At 37.2% G+C, this 21123-nt stretch overlaps 1 protein-coding gene across 2 annotated transcripts in view; it reads left to right on the forward strand.

Annotated features, from left to right (window-relative positions):
* The window catches only part of col22a1 (collagen, type XXII, alpha 1), an 88437-nt gene that overhangs the window by 55434 nt on the left and 11880 nt on the right, over positions 1–21123 (forward strand). For both annotated transcript variants that reach the window (XM_028461229.1, XM_028461231.1), the window contains 26 exons: positions 86–148; positions 3755–3808; positions 3911–3952; positions 4030–4062; positions 5084–5137; positions 5821–5874; positions 6275–6328; positions 6415–6468; positions 8889–8942; positions 9149–9253; positions 11533–11577; positions 13001–13078; positions 13162–13197; positions 13299–13352; positions 13464–13508; positions 14701–14736; positions 14832–14945; positions 15195–15248; positions 15429–15482; positions 16062–16115; positions 16227–16280; positions 16441–16494; positions 16594–16647; positions 16768–16821; positions 16911–16955; positions 21026–21079. In XM_028461229.1, coding sequence (XP_028317030.1) covers positions 86–148; positions 3755–3808; positions 3911–3952; positions 4030–4062; positions 5084–5137; positions 5821–5874; positions 6275–6328; positions 6415–6468; positions 8889–8942; positions 9149–9253; positions 11533–11577; positions 13001–13078; positions 13162–13197; positions 13299–13352; positions 13464–13508; positions 14701–14736; positions 14832–14945; positions 15195–15248; positions 15429–15482; positions 16062–16115; positions 16227–16280; positions 16441–16494; positions 16594–16647; positions 16768–16821; positions 16911–16955; positions 21026–21079 — 1452 coding nt within the window. The remainder of the gene's footprint in view (positions 1–85; positions 149–3754; positions 3809–3910; positions 3953–4029; positions 4063–5083; positions 5138–5820; positions 5875–6274; positions 6329–6414; positions 6469–8888; positions 8943–9148; positions 9254–11532; positions 11578–13000; positions 13079–13161; positions 13198–13298; positions 13353–13463; positions 13509–14700; positions 14737–14831; positions 14946–15194; positions 15249–15428; positions 15483–16061; positions 16116–16226; positions 16281–16440; positions 16495–16593; positions 16648–16767; positions 16822–16910; positions 16956–21025; positions 21080–21123) is intronic.

Raw genomic sequence — 21123 nt, forward strand, 5'->3', positions numbered from 1 at the left:
AGTAAACACCTGTCTGATGGTTTTTTATAATATATGGGATGTTTTTATAACGATCAATGTATATGTTTTCTAATGTGCTTCATAGGGAGAGGCTGGTGCCTCCGGACAGGCCGGTGCTGTTGGAGTGAGAGGAGACCGTGGAGTCCCGGTGGGTTACCCAGCTCTGACCTTTCACCTATGGATAAATATATTCAGGATATCTCTCCGTTAGCCGGCTTTACCTAACCAAACAAGAGCAATCTCATAGCAGCTGTACTATGAAACTGGTTATCAACATGTTAATGTAATCTGTGGTGACGCAGATATAGCCTCAGTCCTGTAAGATAATATGAAATATTTATATTGTCCACTTAATGATGTAGGCTGAGCTGTATGAACGCAGCATCAGAGCCACAGACAAGGTGAAAGTAAAAGTGAAACTGATCAGATGTCTCTGTTTATAATCTCACTAATTTCAGTAATAATACTAATCAAATCCTGCATTAATTACTTGTTTTTGGTCTGAATTATTGATTTTAATTCTTCATATTTTTAATTATTCGTCAAATGTGACGCAAATTGCTCTACACAGTTCCTCTGTGATTGTGATTGGTCTGACACTGTAATCTCCTCCTCCGTCACAAGCGCACACACGTAGCCAGGCTGAAATGAACTTAACTTAGTTGTAATCAAGATTCGTTGTCCAGCATCTCTGTGAATGTTTGGTTTGGTGAAGCCCACTAACACAGATATATCCAGGATATAATTATCACAGCGCATGTTTACACAGTTTAGGTGTATCAACACCCTAAAGCCCTATCAGCTACTATGAAGCTGGATAAAAATACCCAGGATATCTCTTTATTAGTTGGCTTGACCGAACTAGACTTTTTACATTCCAAGATCAGCTGTACTACAAAGCTGGTTATCAACACTTTAATCTGATCTTCGAGTGCTTACATGAAAGGGTGGTGTTTGGAGTGTCTGACCAATTGCAAACATGGAGAAAGAAACCCTTCAGAGCAGTGTACTTCAATCACCATGAAGAAACAAACAATCATAATAGTCATAATCCAGGTCAAAAGCAACACTGTTGCGGCAGAAAAAGCAAGAAACAAAAAACAAAAAGGTGTAAATGGTAAATGGACGTGATTTCATCCGTTCATCCATTCACACGAAAATGGGACAGAGCTACCATGCAAGGCACTAGTCGACCACTGGCGGCAACTTGGGGTTCAGTGTCTTGCTCAAGGACACATAGACAGTTATAGACTGGGATCAAACACCCAACCTCTTAATCAGCAGACGACCCCCTCTACCACCTGATCCACGGTCTCAATCACATAATAATATTTTAAAGGCAGTGGCTATTCATACGGTTGCCCTATCAATATATCGGCTTTCTATCCACACGCAGCGCCCCTATTTGGCCAGTTTAGGTCAGTCATTGGCCAGTTTAGGTCACGTGACTAAGAGTGAACCTAACCCTAACCCTAAAAATGATTGTGCCCTAACCATAACATGCTACGAACGTATACTTTGGTAAACGTACAAATAGCTCCGGGGGTTGTCCATACGGCAACCATACAAATAGACACTGTTTTTTAAACATTGCATGTTTGATTGATTAATGTATGTTTGGCAATGCACACAGTCTACGGTATAGTGAGCACCTGACTGTGAAGCGTTACATTTGCATGTTCCATCAGTGACAAAGGATGTAAATCTAAATTTGTTCTCTCTAAATAATTGTTTTCTCCTAAGAGCAACTTTCACGTTCTGCACACCAACTAGGATCTTTTTATTTATTTATTTATTTATTTATTTATTTATTTATTTATTTATTTATGTCATGTCATGTCATATCTTTACACAATCTTTACATGAACAAAAAGGAACAGAAGAAAGATAAATCTTGTATTATCTGTTCCTAATAACAACTTAAAAAAATAAATCCATTAGATTTCCCAACATTCCACCCCAACTCCTCACTAGGTCACAAAACATAACAAAAAACAGCATCATTTGTCTTACAGTTCAGCAGTTACAGTACATTTAGGTGTTTTCAATTTATTTTCTTAACTCTTTGTACATTTTTTTAAATTTGTAAACACTTGTACAACATTTAAATTCCACACTCAAAGAATTCCACAGTTTAACTCCATAAACAACATATTTCGGAAATTATATTTCTTCTATGGCAAACGTCATGTGCAACAAAATGACTATCCGTACGTGTGCCGTGTCAATATACTGACAGTCCATCTGTACGCAGCGCCCCTATTTGGCCAGTTTAGGTCATGTGATAGGTCAGTATAGGTCACGTGACTAAGACTAAACCTTACTGTAAACCTAACCCTAACCCTAAAAATGATTGCGATATTGGGTTATAACCTAACCCTAAGACGCTACCTAAGTGTACTTTGGTAAACGTACCAGTAGCACTGGGGGTTGTCCGCACGACAACTGTACAAATACACATTTTCTTTTTTTTTTTGTTTTGCATTGCATGATAATCAGAGTTTTTAAGACAACAAGATCCTTAAATTTAAATAGTTTATTTTCAATAAATAAATTATTGGTGTGCTCTCTATAACCTATAATTGCTCGTTTTTTGCAGCAGGAACAAGGGCTTAGTGTACTGATATATGTGTTAGCCCTGACTTCAATACAATAACTGAAATATGGGAGAATCATCGAGGAATGAAGCATACTCGACAAGCTGCAGTCAAGCAAATCTCTAACTTTATATAAAATTACAATACTTTTGCTGACCTTTCTTTTTTACATTATCAATATGAGCTTTCCAAAACAACACCTAGAAACTTAACTTCCTTGACCCTTTTTATACTAACTTTATAAAAGGTTTCCTTTACCTCCTGATTGAAAAGTACTAGTACTTACGATACTGTAATTGAGTAGCTTTTATATGTCGTTTCACTTTTTTGAGTATTATTCAAAATCAGTTATTTTAAGTACTATTTTAATTCTAAGTACATTGAAAAAAAAAAAAAAATAAAAATTGTTACATTTCAACACCCAACCGTTACGGAGTAAAATTGTGAAACTACAGTAAATGAAATGACCAGACAACAATCAAATGCATCACATCACAGCTGACCAATCAGATTAAATGTAATGAAAAGCCCAAAAAATACATTGAATACCAATAATTTTTTCCATTTTAGAGTTCATAAATGTAGCTATACTTACAGCCTGAGAATTTAAATTATTATTATTTTTTTTTTTTAAATTAATAAATTTTATTTTTATTTTTTTAAAGAATTGTACATTTTGACAAACTTTTTATTTTATACAGATGTCTTTGTGTAAAAGAAATTGAGTTCCAATTATGCAAGATTTGATCTCTTCCTTTTTAAATTTATACATGAGATGTTTAAACATGGGGGTTGAAAGTAACCAGTAACTTTTACTTTGAGTACTATTTATTGAGCTAATTTCTACTTATATTTGAGTATTTTATGTATGATTTACTTGTACTTAAGAACAATTTCAATCAAGAAACAGTAAATCGACTTGAGTAGGATATATCAGTACTTTACACCTCTGTTGAGGACCACAACTTACAGAACCCAGCAGTGAAAAAAAAGCTTTTTTATACTTATCTTATCTTTTTCAAGATGAAAGAATTATAATTATTATTATTATCGACCTCTGAGTTTGCTTTAAACATGTCCAAAAATGTTAGCCTTACATCACTTCTTTCACCAACATGAATGATGAGTTAACAACATTACTATTGTCTGTGTTCCAGGGAGAGAGAGGATTGCAGGGACCATTTGGACCAAAAGGAGATAAGGGTGATAAGGTACGTGAATAAGAATTGCATTTTAAAACTTGTGTGCTGTTTAGCATGTCATATTATCTGTAGCATTCAGCTATAGTGTGAATATTTTTTGCTTTACCGCAGGGTGAAACAGGAGGTCGAGGACTGCCTGGTATTCCGGGAAATGTAAGAGACAGAAGCATTGCAGACAACGTAATACTGCAAATATGGGACTTCATTAACTCTCGCTCTACGTTTCACAGGTTGCAAATGTTATCCCTGAGCCTGGAGAACCTGTAAGTCCCTCTCTGTCATAATAGACATATTACAATAGTGTTCATTCGATAATTCATTACTTTTGCAAATGACCGCTAACAGATCAATATCTTCTGTGCCACAAAGTATTAAAGCAGAACTAAGTATATTTTACCTTAATAATCCCTTCTCATAGTCCCTGTGAGGGTAATACAAGTGTTTATGGGGTGATTGGGGGGTCTTTCATCTCTCCCTGCTGTCTCTGGCCAGAAAACAGCACATGCAACTTTCCTGCCTCCCACCCAGTGACACAGCAATCACACGCCGCGACGACAGTGTGGTTACGCAACAAGCACGCACACACGCACAACCCAGTGCTCCATCTGGCAGCACACACACAAATATCCATCCATCCATTCATCCATTTTCAGAGCCGCTTTGTCAGCAAACAAACACATCACACATATTTCCACACTCCCTTCCGTATTACTCCCACATCATTCAATTATTTTACTTGTCTCTCTTCCTTATACAGTTCACATGGTCACATGGAACTATATGTGACACCCTTAGTGTCACTGATGTATTAGGATATTTCAGTGATCAGTTGCTACCGTCTTGGGAGAGCAATGGCATGTATGTAGCTGTGGGGTGGGGCAGGGGGCGGGGACCAAAAGGGACCTTTAGGAGGAGCGCTAAGCGCAAGTTACTTACTTCTGCTTTAAATCACTGATATCTGGAGCAGAATCTTCTGAAACAGGCCTGCTGGAGTTTAGCATGTCTGTTTTACTGGAATACTGTATGTTTACATGCATGTCATGTTTTACATATGAGGTGTAGTCGATATCCCTCTAATATTGTGAGTGAGAAAAGAACAAGCACTTAATGCTTGAGTCTGTATGTTTGGTGCAACTCAAAAGTTAGATAAATCAACATGATACTGTTCCTGACTTTATAAATACAGAGATGTGTTTGTTGTATATACTCACACGCTGGATTATTGGCATTTAAAATTACATCCTCAATATCGCTTATTGTTTTTTTTTTTTTTTTTACCTCTAGGGGGAGCCTGGAGCAAAAGGAGAAAAAGGAGATCAAGGAAAACCAGGAGAAATGGTGATTTAATGATTCCCTTTGTTTTCCATTATTTATATCTGATAAATGTCAGCACAGACTCAAAATTGTCATTCCCAAGAAAACTATTTTCATACACATTTGCATTACAATAAGAATCACTGTTTAGTTCCAACTCTCGTATTTTCATACTAGGGCTGTGCAATTAAGCAGATTTAAAATACGGGCTCTGCACTCTGTTATAATGTATTTAATTTATTCAGTTAGTCTTTGATACATTTTTAATTATTAGGTACATTTCTGATTTTATTTGTTTAGAATAATTGTTATTTAAAGCTTCATTTTACACTGTAAACCAGGGGTGGCCAATCCTGGTCCTCAAGAGCCACTATCCAGCATGTTTTAGATGTTTCCCTCTTCCAACACACCTGATTCAAATGATTAACTCATCATCAAGCTCTGCAGAAGCCTGATAACGATCCTGGTCATTTCTAAAACATGCTGGATAGTGGCTCTTGAGGACCAGGATTGGCCCCGTCTGCTGTTAACTGTACTGTACTGTATTTTTACAAACATTGTGATTATAATCGTGATTACAATATTGATCAAAATAACTGATAATCATTTTGGCCATAATCGTGCAGCCCAGTTTCATACATTATTCATATATTCAGCAGCATAACTAACATGTTTTGCTTTTAACAGTCACTGTGTTTTCTCCAAAGGGTCCCAGAGGGTTACCTGGTGAACAAGGTTTCAGGGGACAACCTGGATTGCCAGTAAGAAGGGATAATATTACATGGCATCTATTTGCTATTTTTGTTTGAAAAATGGAGAAGGCTGTAATTTTTATTTATTTAATTTTTTTTTACTTTCTTGATGATATCTAAAGCAAAACTTTGGCTTTTCACACAGAAAGTCTGACATTTCTCCTATTAAATTAAAAACTACCGTGTGTACAAACATTGCTTCATTGCAATGGCATTAAATTACTGTATTTTTACTTGAGTCACTCAGTCTTTAGGAAACACTGAAAATAAATTATAATTTCTTGGCATTTTTTAAAGATTCAAAATAAAATAAAATTGCTACCCTAGTAATACAGAAACTTTACCTATATGATTTTAAATGAAATGATTACATAGCGTTTTTGCAGTGTCATCATGTCATCCTTTGCAGGGGCCTAAAGGTGACACCGGACCAAGCGGAGAAACAGGTCGCATTGGAGACCCTGTAAGTCGTTAATAGAGTGTGATATATCAGAATTGCGAGGTTTCCTCTTGGTAGTCTAGTGTGTAACGGCTAAATGTTATTCACAGGGTCCGCATGGACTTGCAGGCTCTCAGGGGCCCCGTGGGTTACCAGGGAATGTGGTAAGTCTCGTAATCAGTTTAAAGTGCAACTAATTAACCCGAGGGCAGACATAGGCAACTGGCGGCCCGGGGGCCACATGTAGCCCTTGGTCTAATTTTATATGGCGGCCAAAGTAAATGTACAAAATGTCAGAAAAATAAACAAAACAAGAGCAAGAATACATGAACAGATCAAAGAATTACATTGCAGAAAAATACTGTAAATGACAAAAGAAAACAGTCAACAGTAATACACAAAATTACTCCGAAAATTACAGAAAATGACAAAAAAGTACACAAAAAGACAATGAAATGCCAAAAATTACTCCATAAGCCCACAGTACTAACGAACAAGCAAAAGTTACACAAATACACAATATGACTCAAGAAAACATACAATTTAGAATACACAAAAGGAAAACAGAAATGCACAAAGGCCTCACAACGAGCAAGACAACAACAAACATACAGAGAATGACAGCAAAACACACAAAATGACTATAAAAACTGTATTAATGCTCAGATTGGTCAGTATTCTAAATGCTGACATGAATGTTGATCATTTGTTGTGGCCCCGCTGTGATAACAGTGGCCTGGCTCTGTTCTAGGGTTTTGGCTGGCCTCGGCTGGATTTGCAAAAAAGGCAGTGGCTATTCGTATGGTTGTCGTATCAATATACTGACATTCTATTTGTACGCAGCGCCCCAATTTGGCCAGTTTAGGTCACGTGATAGGTCAGTCATTAGCCAGTTTAAAGGGGACATATCATGGTTTTAAATCATTCCTTTTCACATATAAATCATACAGTCGTGGTCTATATAAAGCGGAACTGCAATGCTTGGGTCTGAATTCCTCATTATTATAGCTCCACCCCTTTTCTACCCCTTTTCTGATGTGCTTCTGAGAGCAACTCGTTTTGGTGCGGCCTCTTTAAATGCAAATGAGACACTTCATACCCCGCCCCCTCTCCAGGCTGCAGAGGTGACACTCGGTTCAACTCCACCCTGTTCGGCCATTTTTGTAGTTTGATAGAAGAGATACGATTGTTTAGCAGCGCATAAACTTTTTATTCAGAGGTTATTTACAAAATGTCAACAACAGAAGACTTGTCCATCCAGCCCTACATGTTCCAGCCAGAGTCTGACCCAGCGGAGCGAGATGAAAATGAAGATGATGAACCTGCAGAACCCTAACAAGTGAGCTAACACAAGCACCAAGCTAACGCTAGCGCCAAGCTAACGTCACGAAATGCATTTTAATCCAGTCTTTTCGGAGACAAAAACGGCAAAATGAAATGACTAATGAAAACTTTAGACTTAAATTAAATCACGTAGGCCATATCATCAAGGATCTAAAACGAGCACACAGCGCTAACATATGAAGTTTGAAGACGGTGCAACTGCTAATGTTAACAAAACAATGACAGGGACGTCTTATCATCACACTTTTTAGCGTTATTTACAGCTTACCGAAGTGCTCTGTTCGTCGTCTCCAAAGATAGAAGGAATTGATCCTTCAATCAGACAAAGTCTTTCAGCAAATCCTTCTTTATACTGGTGGAGGTTGATGAAGCAGTCATCCTTGAAGTGCTTCGCGCACACAAAAATGACCTTACCCACAGATGTGGGTACATTTCCGTGAAAAATAAAACTTTTTGATTTCTCCTCTCGTAACTTTGGCATTCTTGAGCTTGGACTACAAAATCACAGCGAGAAATAAAAATGGCGGATTGCATGAAGTGTTGGGCCTGGAGTCGATGTCCTAATTTGTCAGTTCCGCTGCAAATACTGTGACGTCATTGTTCAAAAAACATAACAGAGAATCAACAAATCGAAACAGATTGAAAAATATGACCAAAACAGAATATAAAGATATCAACGGAGCACCTGAAGAGATTCACTTGAACTTTTCTGTACTTCTAAACAATCTAAATATACATCAAAATGCATTTAAGGGCTAAAAAAGTTGATTTAGCATGATATGTCCCCTTTAAGTCACGTGACTACGACTAAACCTTACTCTAAACCGTAAACCTAACCCTAAAAATTGTTGCGATATTGGGTTATAACCTAACCCTAAGACGCTACGTACGTATACTTCGGTAACCGTACATTAGCCCCGGGGGTTGTCCATACGGAATTGTGCAAATAGACACTTTCTACAAAAAATGCATTGATTGTGGTTGTTGCTCCTGGACCAGGTAAGACACGCCCACTCTCTCTCTAACAACAGCTCCCTTCAGTCAGTCAACAGTTGCTGGTTTAAGAAGGGGCGGGGCTAACAGTGGTGGTTTGTGACAAAAGTGGCCTCCAAAATGTTAACGGCCTCCGTAGCAGCCAATGGTTATTCTTTAAAGACTCTAAAATCTGATTAAAACACCATCAACAGTCAATGCACGTGCACGTGTCCTGACTTGTGTGAAACTGTGCTTTGTTTTAAAGGGCATTCCTGGAATCATTGGACCTCCTGGTCCTGCTGGGATCAGAGGAGAGAAGGTCAGTCACTCTGTCGTAAAACTAAAGATGTGTTTCCTGCATTAGTCATTGCAAACCGATAAACTTTTTTTTTCTCTTCTTTTTTAAAAAAATAGTTGAAGCCAATAAATTTGATTCAGTTCCTTAGCAGCTGCTGTATGTCAGGTCAGACTCGCATCCCTCGCTTTTCTATCGATGTTAAGTTTTTGTAAATATTCTGTTTTAAGGGGGAAGTGGGTAAACCTGGACCAGCAGGCCCTCAAGGCCCAGTTGGAGAGCCCGGTTTGATTGGCCTTCCTGGACCAACAGGAAAGGGTAAAGATGGACAAAATGTAAGTTATGTTTCCATTCTTGTATTTAGATGTAGCATTTATTCTGACAACCGACTCATGCAGAGGACAGACAACGGAAACATTTTGTCTACACTAGATAATGCATGTATTTGTTGTTTGAATATAGTCTGATTATACTTTGATAATATGTCCACAATAACTGTTGTTTGGAGACTTTTGGGGAGGCAATTTGTTTTTTGATGTTAAAGAGTTAAACTCAATTTTAGACACTTTTTTCTAAAACATTCCAAAATCTAAGAGCATTACTGAATGAAAAATAAAGTAAAAAGTCTAAAAATGTGTTAATTCTCTGCTAAACATACTGACTTACTTAATGATGTGCAGTTCATGAGTCAGCAATAAAAATATGTTCTATCCGGCCTGTTGTTCTTGTATACACAGCTCGTCCGTTAACAGTAACACTTGCAGCTGTACGTTGAAGATAGTTTGAGTCAGCTCGTTTCATGCTGCACCTCAATGCATTTCTTAATTTTACATTTTACACTGCCATCAGACATGTGGCTTTTTTGCTGCAAGGGCAGGAATAGACAGGAGACACAGTAAAATGTATCACAGTCACAGTAAAGCAGCACAACAGATTGGGGATAAACTCTAGCCTCCTCTGGTTTTTTGCATCTGGCCAGGTGTGAAACGGTTGGGCTGAGCACGTGCATGGAGACGTTTTTCTGAACTGTACATACATCACAGGCAGGGGTTGACTAGGACTAGTCTCCAGACCAGCCCACTACATTATCAGCTACACTATGTAGAAGCCGTTATTAAGTCAGTGATGCTCAACATGTGGCTTATGTCTTATTTTTAATTCTTATTCCCCTAGAAAATCTTGAAAGGTGGACACTTTTTAACCCCTTTTTACCAATTTTCTTTGGTCAATTTTTTGCCACTTTTCAAAAAGTTCAGATTTTAGCTTCTTTTTGCCAATAAATACCCCTTTTTCCTATTTTTTTGTCCATCTTTGCAAGTTAATTTTGACACATCCAAATAAACTACCTTTTGCCCAATAAATACCACTTGTTTTTTTTTTTCCTACATTTTGCCTCTTTTTGTTTCACATTTTTCACTATTGTTTGCCACATTTTGCCAATTTAAGCTACCCTTTGCATTACATACTGTTACATCCATGCAGTTGTGTTATAGATGTTACAATACCACCTGGTTCCTCTTTATTTACCCATTTTTTTTGGCCACTCTTGACTGCTTTTGGCCCATTTTAGTCACTTTTTACTCTTTTCTTGCCACGTTTTTGCCACTATTGGACCATTTTTGGCCACTTGTTACCATGTCTGCCTTCATTCGATCATAAAAAAAAAAAAAAAAACCTGTAGCGGGCCAGACCGACCCGCTTCAGGTCAACGGCCCACCAGGACGATGCCTGGTATGACAGATGGCCAGTCCACCACTGCTTGCAGGCAATGGTGTCAAATCACAACAGAAGCCAATTAACAGGTTCTGTCTCTACATACTGGATTTAAAAAAACAACTTCTACTTATATTCTTCAATTAATATGCTTTAACATTCAACAAAGTGATTATATTTATTTATTTATTTATTTTACAATATGTTTGTTTTCTTTTTAATCATAGTTTTAGTCACTTTGCTATTGTATGTATTTACAGTATCCTTGATAAAGTACAGTCAATGACAATAACATCTCTTATGCATACACATCTCACCTTTGTTTTCGCTCAGTGTAATTACATTAAGACATGGCCACACATGTATGCGCACACCTACTTACGGTACATACAAACACAGCTACAGCATATGTTCACTCAATATTGTGCATGCCACACATCACATAAAGGCACATGTGCGCACAATGTTGAACAAACACCCAGTGGAGCCACTAAAATACTTCTAAAAATACTTATTTTGTAATTAAAAGCAGTGATGGTGATGTGTGCCTGTTTATTTGTCACCCTAAGGTGCACCGTAGTCCTAACTTTACTCTTCCTTTTCTTATTTATTAATCTTTTTTTTTTCTTAATTTTTTAAAATTTTCATACTTGTTCTATATTTTCTTATATCTTGTTTTATGACGTGCTCACAATTTGCACTGTAGGTGGGACAGAAACACAATTTCAGTCCCCTGTATGTGCAGCACATGTTGACAATAGAAGTAGTGACTTTGACTCTGATACAAGCTGAGTATGGTGAAAGTAAAATATAGTTGTATGACTGTTGTAACCACAGAATAACTACTGATGATTATTATACTTTATATATACGTTTTATCAGTGTTTTAATGATATTACAGGGAGATCCAGGACCACAAGGAATCCAGGGACCGCCTGGCCAAAAGGTATGGATATTTTAAAAGCAGTTTTTTAAAAAAAAAAAAAAAAACAAAAACTCCAGTGCTTTGGTAAAAACATTTTTTTTTTTTTTCTGTCATGTGAGGGAAAAAAATCAATTGTAAAAAGAAAGGAAAGCAATTTCTCTGTCCACTGCTCTGTGACCGTGACTCTTATTATGACCAGTTTGATATTGGGGTTAGTGGTATAGCTGAGGCTGGATGAAGGCATTAGCTGGATTGATGGTGTCAAACTGTTCACCATGACCACTGAGACATTTTTCTTTCTTCTGAGAACCTAAACACGTGATTCATATTTCGTATTATCACACACTGAAGCACACTGATGTTTCTGAGCCCAGTAGTTGTTGCTGTGGGGTTACAAACGTTGAGGCCTCTCAATTATGAACAAAGCTGAAGACTTTCTGGACCATGATGCTCTCTGAATTTTACATTGTTCCTTAGTACGTCCCTTTAAGTGTGGGGAAACAATTATCAACGTTCAATACATCCATTATTCCTAATACAAAAACCAGCAATGAGAATTATACATAAGACTGAATATTTAGCACACACTAATATTCTCTTTATTCAATCTAAGTTACTGAAAATCTGTGACACTCTGTTAATTTTATTTAAAGTTTTTAATACATCTCTACCAGTTAATATATAAAGATTTTTAAAGAGAACACTCATGGTACCTGGGGAATTCATGGACCCTTCGTTCTTTGGTTATTTCGTTTTAAAACCAAATCAAAAAACAAATAAACAGTGTGGATATTTAATTTTTCTGATTTAAAACCAAAACAGAAAAACCAAAAACCAGATAAGCTGCGTTTTTCTGTTTTTGTTTTTTAAAAAACTTGTTCTGTTATCGTGACATTTATGGGGACATTAGCGAGAACTGAAGTCCGCTGCACCTCGTTTCCAGTATCCAAATAAACAGGTAACTGACTATCAACTGTGAGGCTGGTGTGAGGAACAATAGATGTTAGAACTTCTACCATTTGACACTTTTGCAAAAAAAATGACAGCTTTTTTAAAGGCAGTAAAAATGTCTATTTTACACATTAATAAAACAGCTCACAGCAGCCGTCAACACACACGAAAGTTGATCACAAGAAACAAGGAGCACCTATAGATTCATTACACCACCTCTGATTCCACACATGTGCATGTTTTACGTAAAAATCCAATTTTTGGTTTTGATTTATTTATGTATTAATAATGTTCACCAGTAATATGACTTATGCGTTGCTTCTTTTTATGTCCGGACCGGGAGCAAACGTCCACCCTTTTGTTCTTTTGTTTTCATTGTTGTCCCTGCTAGAAAAAAATAAATAAATAAAATGAAAATGAAAACTCATTACGGTCAAACACAGATTATTTACGATCAAGTATGTAGTAAAACATAATATATTTCTTCTCTTAGGGCCAACCAGGGCTTCAAGGAGAACCTGGTCTGCCAGGGGACAGGGGTCCTGCAGGGGAAGGAAAAGTGGGACCATCGGTAAGATGGAATCATCTTGGAATTTTGTGCCTTCGATTGCAACAACATTTTATGTCTGTGTCTGAATTCCATGGTGCTTTCAGGGAGTTTCAGGAGAAAATGGTGAACCTGGACCACCGGTAAATATTTGCTAAACAATATCTTACTAAAATAAATATATATGTTGACGCTTTTTGTGTGTATTAGTTGAGATTCTAAAATCTGCCTGTCTGGTGTGTAGGGTTTGAGAGGTCCACCTGGAGGAACTGGTCCTCAAGGTCCAGCAGGACACAATGTAGGTGTATTTTCTTTGATTTATGATTGAGGGGTTTTATGGGAAATCGATCTTTTTGTGTTTTTGAGACAATAATAGAATTATTTTTATTTATTTTTTGTCCAAATGCAGGGTTTACCAGGAAGACCAGGAGAGAAGGGATCACCAGGAGAACCAGTAAGTGAAAACTCATTAATGGGGAACAGTTGCTGTTTTGGTTTGTTGTTTTCCTGTTTACATTATGAAAAACATTGTTGTTGATATTTGGTGTATATGTTCAGTGATGAACAGTTTACAATCATTCCAATATTTCTCTCAAGTCTTTTACAACAATGGTTTGATCAACACGGCAAACCTGAATACATTCTTAACGACAGCAAGTCCATATGTCATATCTATGAAAACAGATTTGTCCAAAATCCAAAAATGAAGAAATGTAATTAATCCAAATTTCTTAGCGCTGTATGTGTACTCAAATGGCTGTTTGTGTATAATTAATGAGGATGCAGGAGTCATTCTCACTATTGTTATTGTTTTTTCTTCCATCTGCATTAACTCCTACACAGTTTGTCCAGTTATCAATAAATTCAGAAAGTTCCCAAGATTTATGCTATCACTTTTATATTTTGTAACTTTTAAACTTTTTGACTTGTTAAATTTTTTTCTTTCCAATTCATTTCTATTGGAAATTTGAAGCTCTTCATCCCCAGCCATTCTTCAACCGATTCTGACCATTCAACCTTTACCATGTTCAGTTACTACCTTCAACCTATTTCAACTTTTTAAATGTTTATTAACCTTTTTATCCCATTTGAACTTTTTTTTTTTTTTTTTTAACCCATTTCTACCTTTATCAATCTTATTGCTAGTTTTCAGCCAATGCTAGGTTAGTGGTAATGCTAGGCTGATGCTAACGTTAGGGATAATGCTAGGCTGATGCTAATGCTAGGTTAGTGCTAATGCTAGGTTAGTGCTAATGTTAGGCTAATGCGTATGCTAGGTTAATGGTCATACTAGGCTGATGCTATTGATAGGTTAGTGCTAATAATAGGCTAATGCTAGGCTAATGCTTGGTTAATCCTAGGCTAATGCTAGGTTAGTGTTATTGCTAGGTTTTTGCTAATGCTAGGTTAGTGCTAGTGATAGGTTAGTGTTAATGCTAGGTTAGTGCTAATGTTTGGTTAATGCTATTATTAGGCTATGCTAATCAATGCTAATGTAAATGCCAGCTATTGCTAATACAAATGTATGCTTATGCTAACTAATGCTAAGCTAATGCAGTGTGACACGGGCCAGCACCTACATTTTCTTCAGGAAATGCAAATATTCTAGTTGATTAAAGTTGTCATTCTTTGTATTAATCTTTCAGGGGAAGGCGGCAGATCTGTCTGACCTAAACTTAAAGGTACCAAAGTGTTTGCACTCACCATCAGTGAGAACTAATGCTACCTACTCAAATCATACTTTTCTTTAATTTAAAAACTGTCCATTCTATTTTAGGACGTCTGTTCAGACTGCCCTGCAGGTCCGCCTGGACCTCCGGGACTCCCAGGGGTCCCAGGAGATAAAGGACATCCAGGGCCTACTGGAAAAAATGGCCAAGATGGATACCAAGTAGGATTTGATTTCATGTATTAAAATCATATAGCTGATTAGAATGTGTCTGCTCATGTTTGAACAGGTACTTTCATGTGAAACTTATATGTACTTCAAGTTTTTCACCATCCGTCACACTTGCCATGACAAATTACAGTCCGCATCATTAGCTCGGCTCAACTGGGAGCACCTGTGACCGATTACTTGGTGACACTGGCCATTAATTTGTACCTGTTCAGAGATTGATGGCATGTTGCATTATTACAGGGACCGGCGGGACCAGCTGGACCTCAAGGACCCCCTGGAAATGATGGAGTAAAGGTAGATATTTACACAGCTCCTGCATCGTCTCCAAAGGCAAAACTATTGTAGTTGACTACATTAAAGGGGGTATAATAAGCATTTATTTCAAAAGCAAAATAGCTATTGCCAGGTCTCCTGTCTTAAACTTTTAAGGCTTCTTTTTTTTTTATTACAGCTTGTTCTTTCTTTTATCCACAGGGTATAAAAGGAGACCGAGGACCTCCTGGTGCTGCTGGAGAAAAAGGAGACAAGGTGTTGTTTGTTGTTGATGGATCACAAGTATCTTAGGAGTTGCTACTGATACTGTCAACTAGGGCTGAACGGTTATGGCCAAAATTATTATTATCACAATTATTTTTGATCAATATTGTAATCATGATTATAATCACAATTATTTATCATGTTTGGGGAAAAATCTGTATTTTTTTTTTTGCACAACTTAGAAAAACAATATATGAACAGTTTACAGTACAAAATAAAAATTGCCCCCCCCGAAAAAAAAAGAAATTAACCCAAAAGTGTAAAATGTACCAAGGGTTAACTGCATAATACACTATTACAGAGTGCTATTATTAAATGCAACTCATTGGAAACAATTACAGCTCACATCGATCCACCAAACGACTCAAATACGCCGTTGACTGATGGTTGAGAAAGTGCCTGATTTGATATGCAGCAGAACCCACATTTTAAATGTAAATATTGCCGACCATCAGGTTAATTTAATCATGGCAACCAAAATCCTGACCACGATTAAAATTGGAGTGCAGCCCTACTGTTAACTGCTATTATTATATTCCTTCATTCAAACTGTTTTTTGTGTTTTACTAGGGCCACCCAGGACCTCCTGGTCATCCCGGTCCTGCTGGAATAATGGGTTCTCCTGTAAGTGACTTGCTTGCAATTCTATAAATTATCCATCTTCAGGTAAATGTGGATCAGTGTCAGCGTTTGGTTTCTGCTCAACTCCACTAACACTGTCACGGTTTCTTTCAGGGAACTGATGGACAGCCTGGTACTGTCGGCCCCCCAGGGCCTCCTGGGGAAAAGGTCAGGTTCTAGCGAATGCACTGTCCTCTCAGAAAACACACTATTTTCCAAACCTCAGCCCCTAGTTACTGTATGTGCTGTCACTGCATGGCCTATGCATTACTAGTTGTTATTAATCACTCCTTTGGTTACTGTGAGCTGTGTTGTTTGTTTGCACCAGGGCAAAGAAGGCCTCAAAGGAATCCAAGGACCACCAGGTCTCCCTGGTCTGATGGTATGTAAAATCATAATATACATCATTCTATAGTTGCCTTTTATAGTTAAAAACTGTAGGTGCTTGTAGATGCAGATCATTCATTTCCTCATTTTGTAGGGGCAACCTGGAAAAATGGGAAAAGACGGCCGACCGGGTGAACAAGGAGAATCAGTATGTAGATTGAAATCACCTCGTTACTAAAATGTGAATTCAACTTAAACAAAGAAGTGTCTTTAATTTTGAAAGTTCAAAAGTAAATCAGGAATGATACTGAAGCCATTTCACTTCCAGGGCAAACAAGGTGAGCCCGGACCTCCAGGAAGCCCTGGGCTCAGAGGGCTCCCCGTAAGTAACTTCATTACGTGATGGAACAAATGATACTTTGCTAATTTTTGTAACTGATATGGCTATGTTTACATTCTCTTAATAACCAGGGCTTTAAGGGCCACAGAGGAGAAGCTGGAACTCCAGGATCCAAGGTTGGTGAACAGTAGAGCTGGGTATCATGGCCAATTTCCTGAATCGATTCGATTCTGATTAATAAGGTTTTGAATCGATCAATCACGATTTGATTTTAATTCGGTATTGATTGATCGATCTTTCAAATTTTACTTGACTTGACTTGGGGCGTCATACCTAGCAAAGCTTTGTTTGCATCCACCATTTGCCATATTTGCACTGAATTCACTCTCACGTTGCACAGGTGCAGTAGTTGACGTTGCTAACGCAAGACTACTGGGGTTAGAGGCTCAGAAGTTTGTTTTATATACTGTATATCAGGGGTCACCAACGCGGTGCCCGCGGGCACCAGGTCACCCGTAAGGACCAGATGAGTCGCCCGCTGGCCTGTTCTAAAAATAGCTCAAATAGCAGCACTTACCAGTGAGCTTTTATATATATATAGATTTATTTATTTAGCTATTCTTGTTTAAATCACACTTACATGTAACTTAGAAATGACAATACATATATATAAACACTTAAAATGTAAAGTGTTTTTTGTGTTTAATACATACTTGCCAACCCTCCCGATTTTCTCCTGATTTCTGCCCGACATTGTCCGGGCGGACCATCCTTCACTGAGCGTCGTTTCCAGCCGGACAATAATAACGATTACACCGCATAAGAAGAGGAAGAAGACTCTTCTTCCTCTTCTTATGCGGTGTAATTATATTATTGTAATAATAATATTGTTGTAATAATAATAACGATTACACCGCATAAGAAGAGGTGTAATCGTTATTATTGTCCGGTGAAGGATGGTCCGCCCGGACAATGTCAGTGAGGAAATCGGGAGAAAATCAAATCCAACCATGTGTAGGGAAGTGTTTCTGTTATGGTTATAGCCGTTGTTGTATAGGCTATGTTTAATTTTCCTTTTGTTGATTATTTTTATTTCAAGCATACATTGCATAGATTGATGGATAATTTATGCAATGTATGCCTTTTTTGTTTAATTTTATGTTATTTATTTTATTTATTCTACTACTACCACCATTTACCATTTGCACGGGTACTGTGGAATTTGTTCTTTAATTTATATGTGTTTTTCAAATAAAAGAACACTGTGAAATTGAATTATTTCATTTTCTCTTTAAAAAGCAAACTACCCCCCCCCCCCCCCCCCCCCCCCCCGCTCTTTTGAAAATCTCCCTAATTATTTAAGTGTGTATCAAACTGGTAGCCCTTCGCATTAATCAGTACCCAAGAAGTAGCTCTTGGTTTCAAAAAGGTTGGTGACCCCTGCTGTATATGTACGGAAATGCATTTCAAACATTTTTAGATTATTTATATTGGAATGAAAAAGGGCCCTGTGTGAAAATAAGTTGGTTGTTAAGCACAGTTTTGCACTAAAAACAATTATTCATGCTGCACCAGGGCCCTAGCTACCACCTGCTTTGAAACAGTGTGAATGCTGTAGCTGTAGCAGGTAGTCTGAACTGTGGATGTGACAAGGAGCAGGAGATAGACAGCAGCAGGAAACCATGTCTTTCCTCAAGAAAGGAAAACCAGGTACAAATGCGTGGAAATAAAGGAAAAGGAGAGAATGTGAAATGAGGGAAAGCAACTGCTTACTTAATTATTCAGAGGTGAGCTTTAAAACTCACACCTTTTTAACGCAATATTATATTTCAATTGAAATTAATTACGCATTTAAAAGCCGGAACGTTCCTTTTGCACGTCAAATCCTAATTGGAAATAAATCTATTTTAAAAAATTATTTTAAAGACAACATTTTGCTGCCACCATGTCTTGGCCAGAGTGTCCCCATGTCTCAAATCATTCTTTATTTACCTTTTATTAACCAGATTAAAAAAACATTTTTCGCCCCTAAATTGTAGCAAAAGTACGTCCACAAACACAATATTTAATTATTTAATAAACCACTAAAATGTAGCAGAACATATAAAATAGAAGCAATGGATATGGAGTCATTAGGTTATTGTGAAGAAAAAAAAAAGCTTATAATAATATAACAATACTAGTATAGTTTCCATGTACATAACTTACAGTAGGGGCCAAACAAGATGGTTAGTACCCAGGGCCCAAAACGTGGTGCCACGCCCGTGTGGTAAAAGGAAATCAGTTTCACTCAAAACAACCAGTCATTCGAGCAGTTTCAGGATTTTAATGTATTGAATGTCACAACAGGCTCTGGGTTTATACTGCTGGATATGACAGTTTGAAATTGTAATGATGTTTTAAAATAGTCTAATCAGAGGAAAACAAGCTTTTCAAGGTCCAAAATCAGAAGAAGGGCTTTCCAGAGGTTGGTAGATACAGGCCGAGGTGACAAGTAACAAAGTACAAATACTTAATTACTGTACTGTACTTTTTTCTGGTATCTGTACTTTACTTGACTATTTTTTTTTTTGGCAAACTTTTTATTTTTACTCCTTACATTTTAAAAATGAGCTCGTTACTTTTAAGACCTTCAAAGATGACGTCACGACGTAAAAAGATGCAATATTTTGGTAGTTTCAGCTTTTTTTAGGCAGGTCCCATAGTTTTATAGTTAACATTTTCAAGTTCAAATGTTAAACTCAAAGCTGCTCTGGGTTTAACTGAGAATTTACATAAAAACAAAAAAAAAGATTGTTTTACAAGTTTTAATTATAATGAGTGTTAAATTATCCACATATTTAATTTATTATTTTTTTCTTGACACATTTTATTTAGAAATTGTAATTATTATAAGTGCTAAATTATTCAGGAGTTTAAAGTCAACAGATTGTTTCCAGTATTCAATAAGTTTTGTAATTGAAGGAACATTTGTTTTACTTTTTTACATTTTTAATTCAGTACAGTACCTAGGTTCCCATAGTGGGGTACGCAAGTTGTCATAGGGGGTACGTGAATGGAAATTAAATAAAAGAGATTAATTTACCCAAGTTTTTACTTTACATGAATTATAAATCATGCATAAAGTATGTAAGACGCCAACAATATCCAAGCAATAAGTGACATATCTGTCCCTGGAGGATTTTCTCTTTCAAATTTCATTAATTTTTAGACATATTTTTATTGAATTTGTGGAAATTATGTTAAATAATTGCAGAAAAATTGACTTCTTTGAACAATTTTAAATTTAAAATGACTGCAGTCATGGGAAAAAAGCATGGGGAAATTGCGATTCTCCAAATATTGCGGGATATACATTGAACTTGTGCATTTAGATATTTTAGCTGATTTATCTTTAACTGAATTATTTGGTAATCTGGACAATAAATTTTGTTTTTTCTGTCTTTTTAACTTTCTCCTGCAGGCCAAATTTGATGGTCTAAAGGGTCAGATTTTCACTGAAGGGCTACGTTGTATATGACATTACATTATTATGTTTTTAAGCGTGCAGGAGTAGGGGGTACACGGCTTCAGGTTCAATGTTTGAAGGGGTACAGGAATGTGAAAAGTTTGGGAACCACTGGTATTGTACATTTAACATTTAGTCGCATGTACTTTTTTACTTTTACTCGAGTAAGGGAGCAACTTCAAGACTTTTAAGAGAGTCATTTTTGGCGTAACGGTTAAGGAAGCAGGCTTGTATTCAGGTTTGAATCGAACCTGGTCCATCATTATGGGATGATGGACGTCCCTTAACCATAACTGCTCATGTTGTATGTTGCTTTGGATAAAAGCATCTGCTAATTGTAATTTGTGATTGTAACTCCTTCCTCGATGTATCACCTGAGGGCCAGTGCATGCTGAACATGTCACACAGTGACGTGACACCATGTTGAAGGCTTCACATATTCTATGTAGTCATGAATGAGGGCACCTGCAGCGTTCCCACACACCCTCTGGACAAAACTCTGTCACTCTGCCATGACCCATAGCACACCTCATTACACTGAGACTGGCAGTAATAACCTGCAGATGGCTCATTAGAGGAGCTATAAAGTGTTGCCATGGATACGCAGTCCCCCTGCACTGCTATGGACTACAGTCCTTAGGGTCAAGTCAAATACCTGGTTTAAAGTTGTAAAATATTGTTTTGTTGGTGCTGTGAAAACTCTTCTATTCAGTTGGTTTGTTTTCATTCTTCCTTCAGGGAGAGGATGGAAAACCTGGCTCACCTGGACGGGATGGAAAAACTGGAAAAGAAGTATGTCTAACCTTTTATATAATGCCACTGGAGCATTCATGATT

Source organism: Gouania willdenowi, chromosome 11 (assembly GCF_900634775.1).
Source record: "Gouania willdenowi chromosome 11, fGouWil2.1, whole genome shotgun sequence".
NCBI lineage: Eukaryota > Metazoa > Chordata > Actinopteri > Blenniiformes > Gobiesocidae > Gouania > Gouania willdenowi.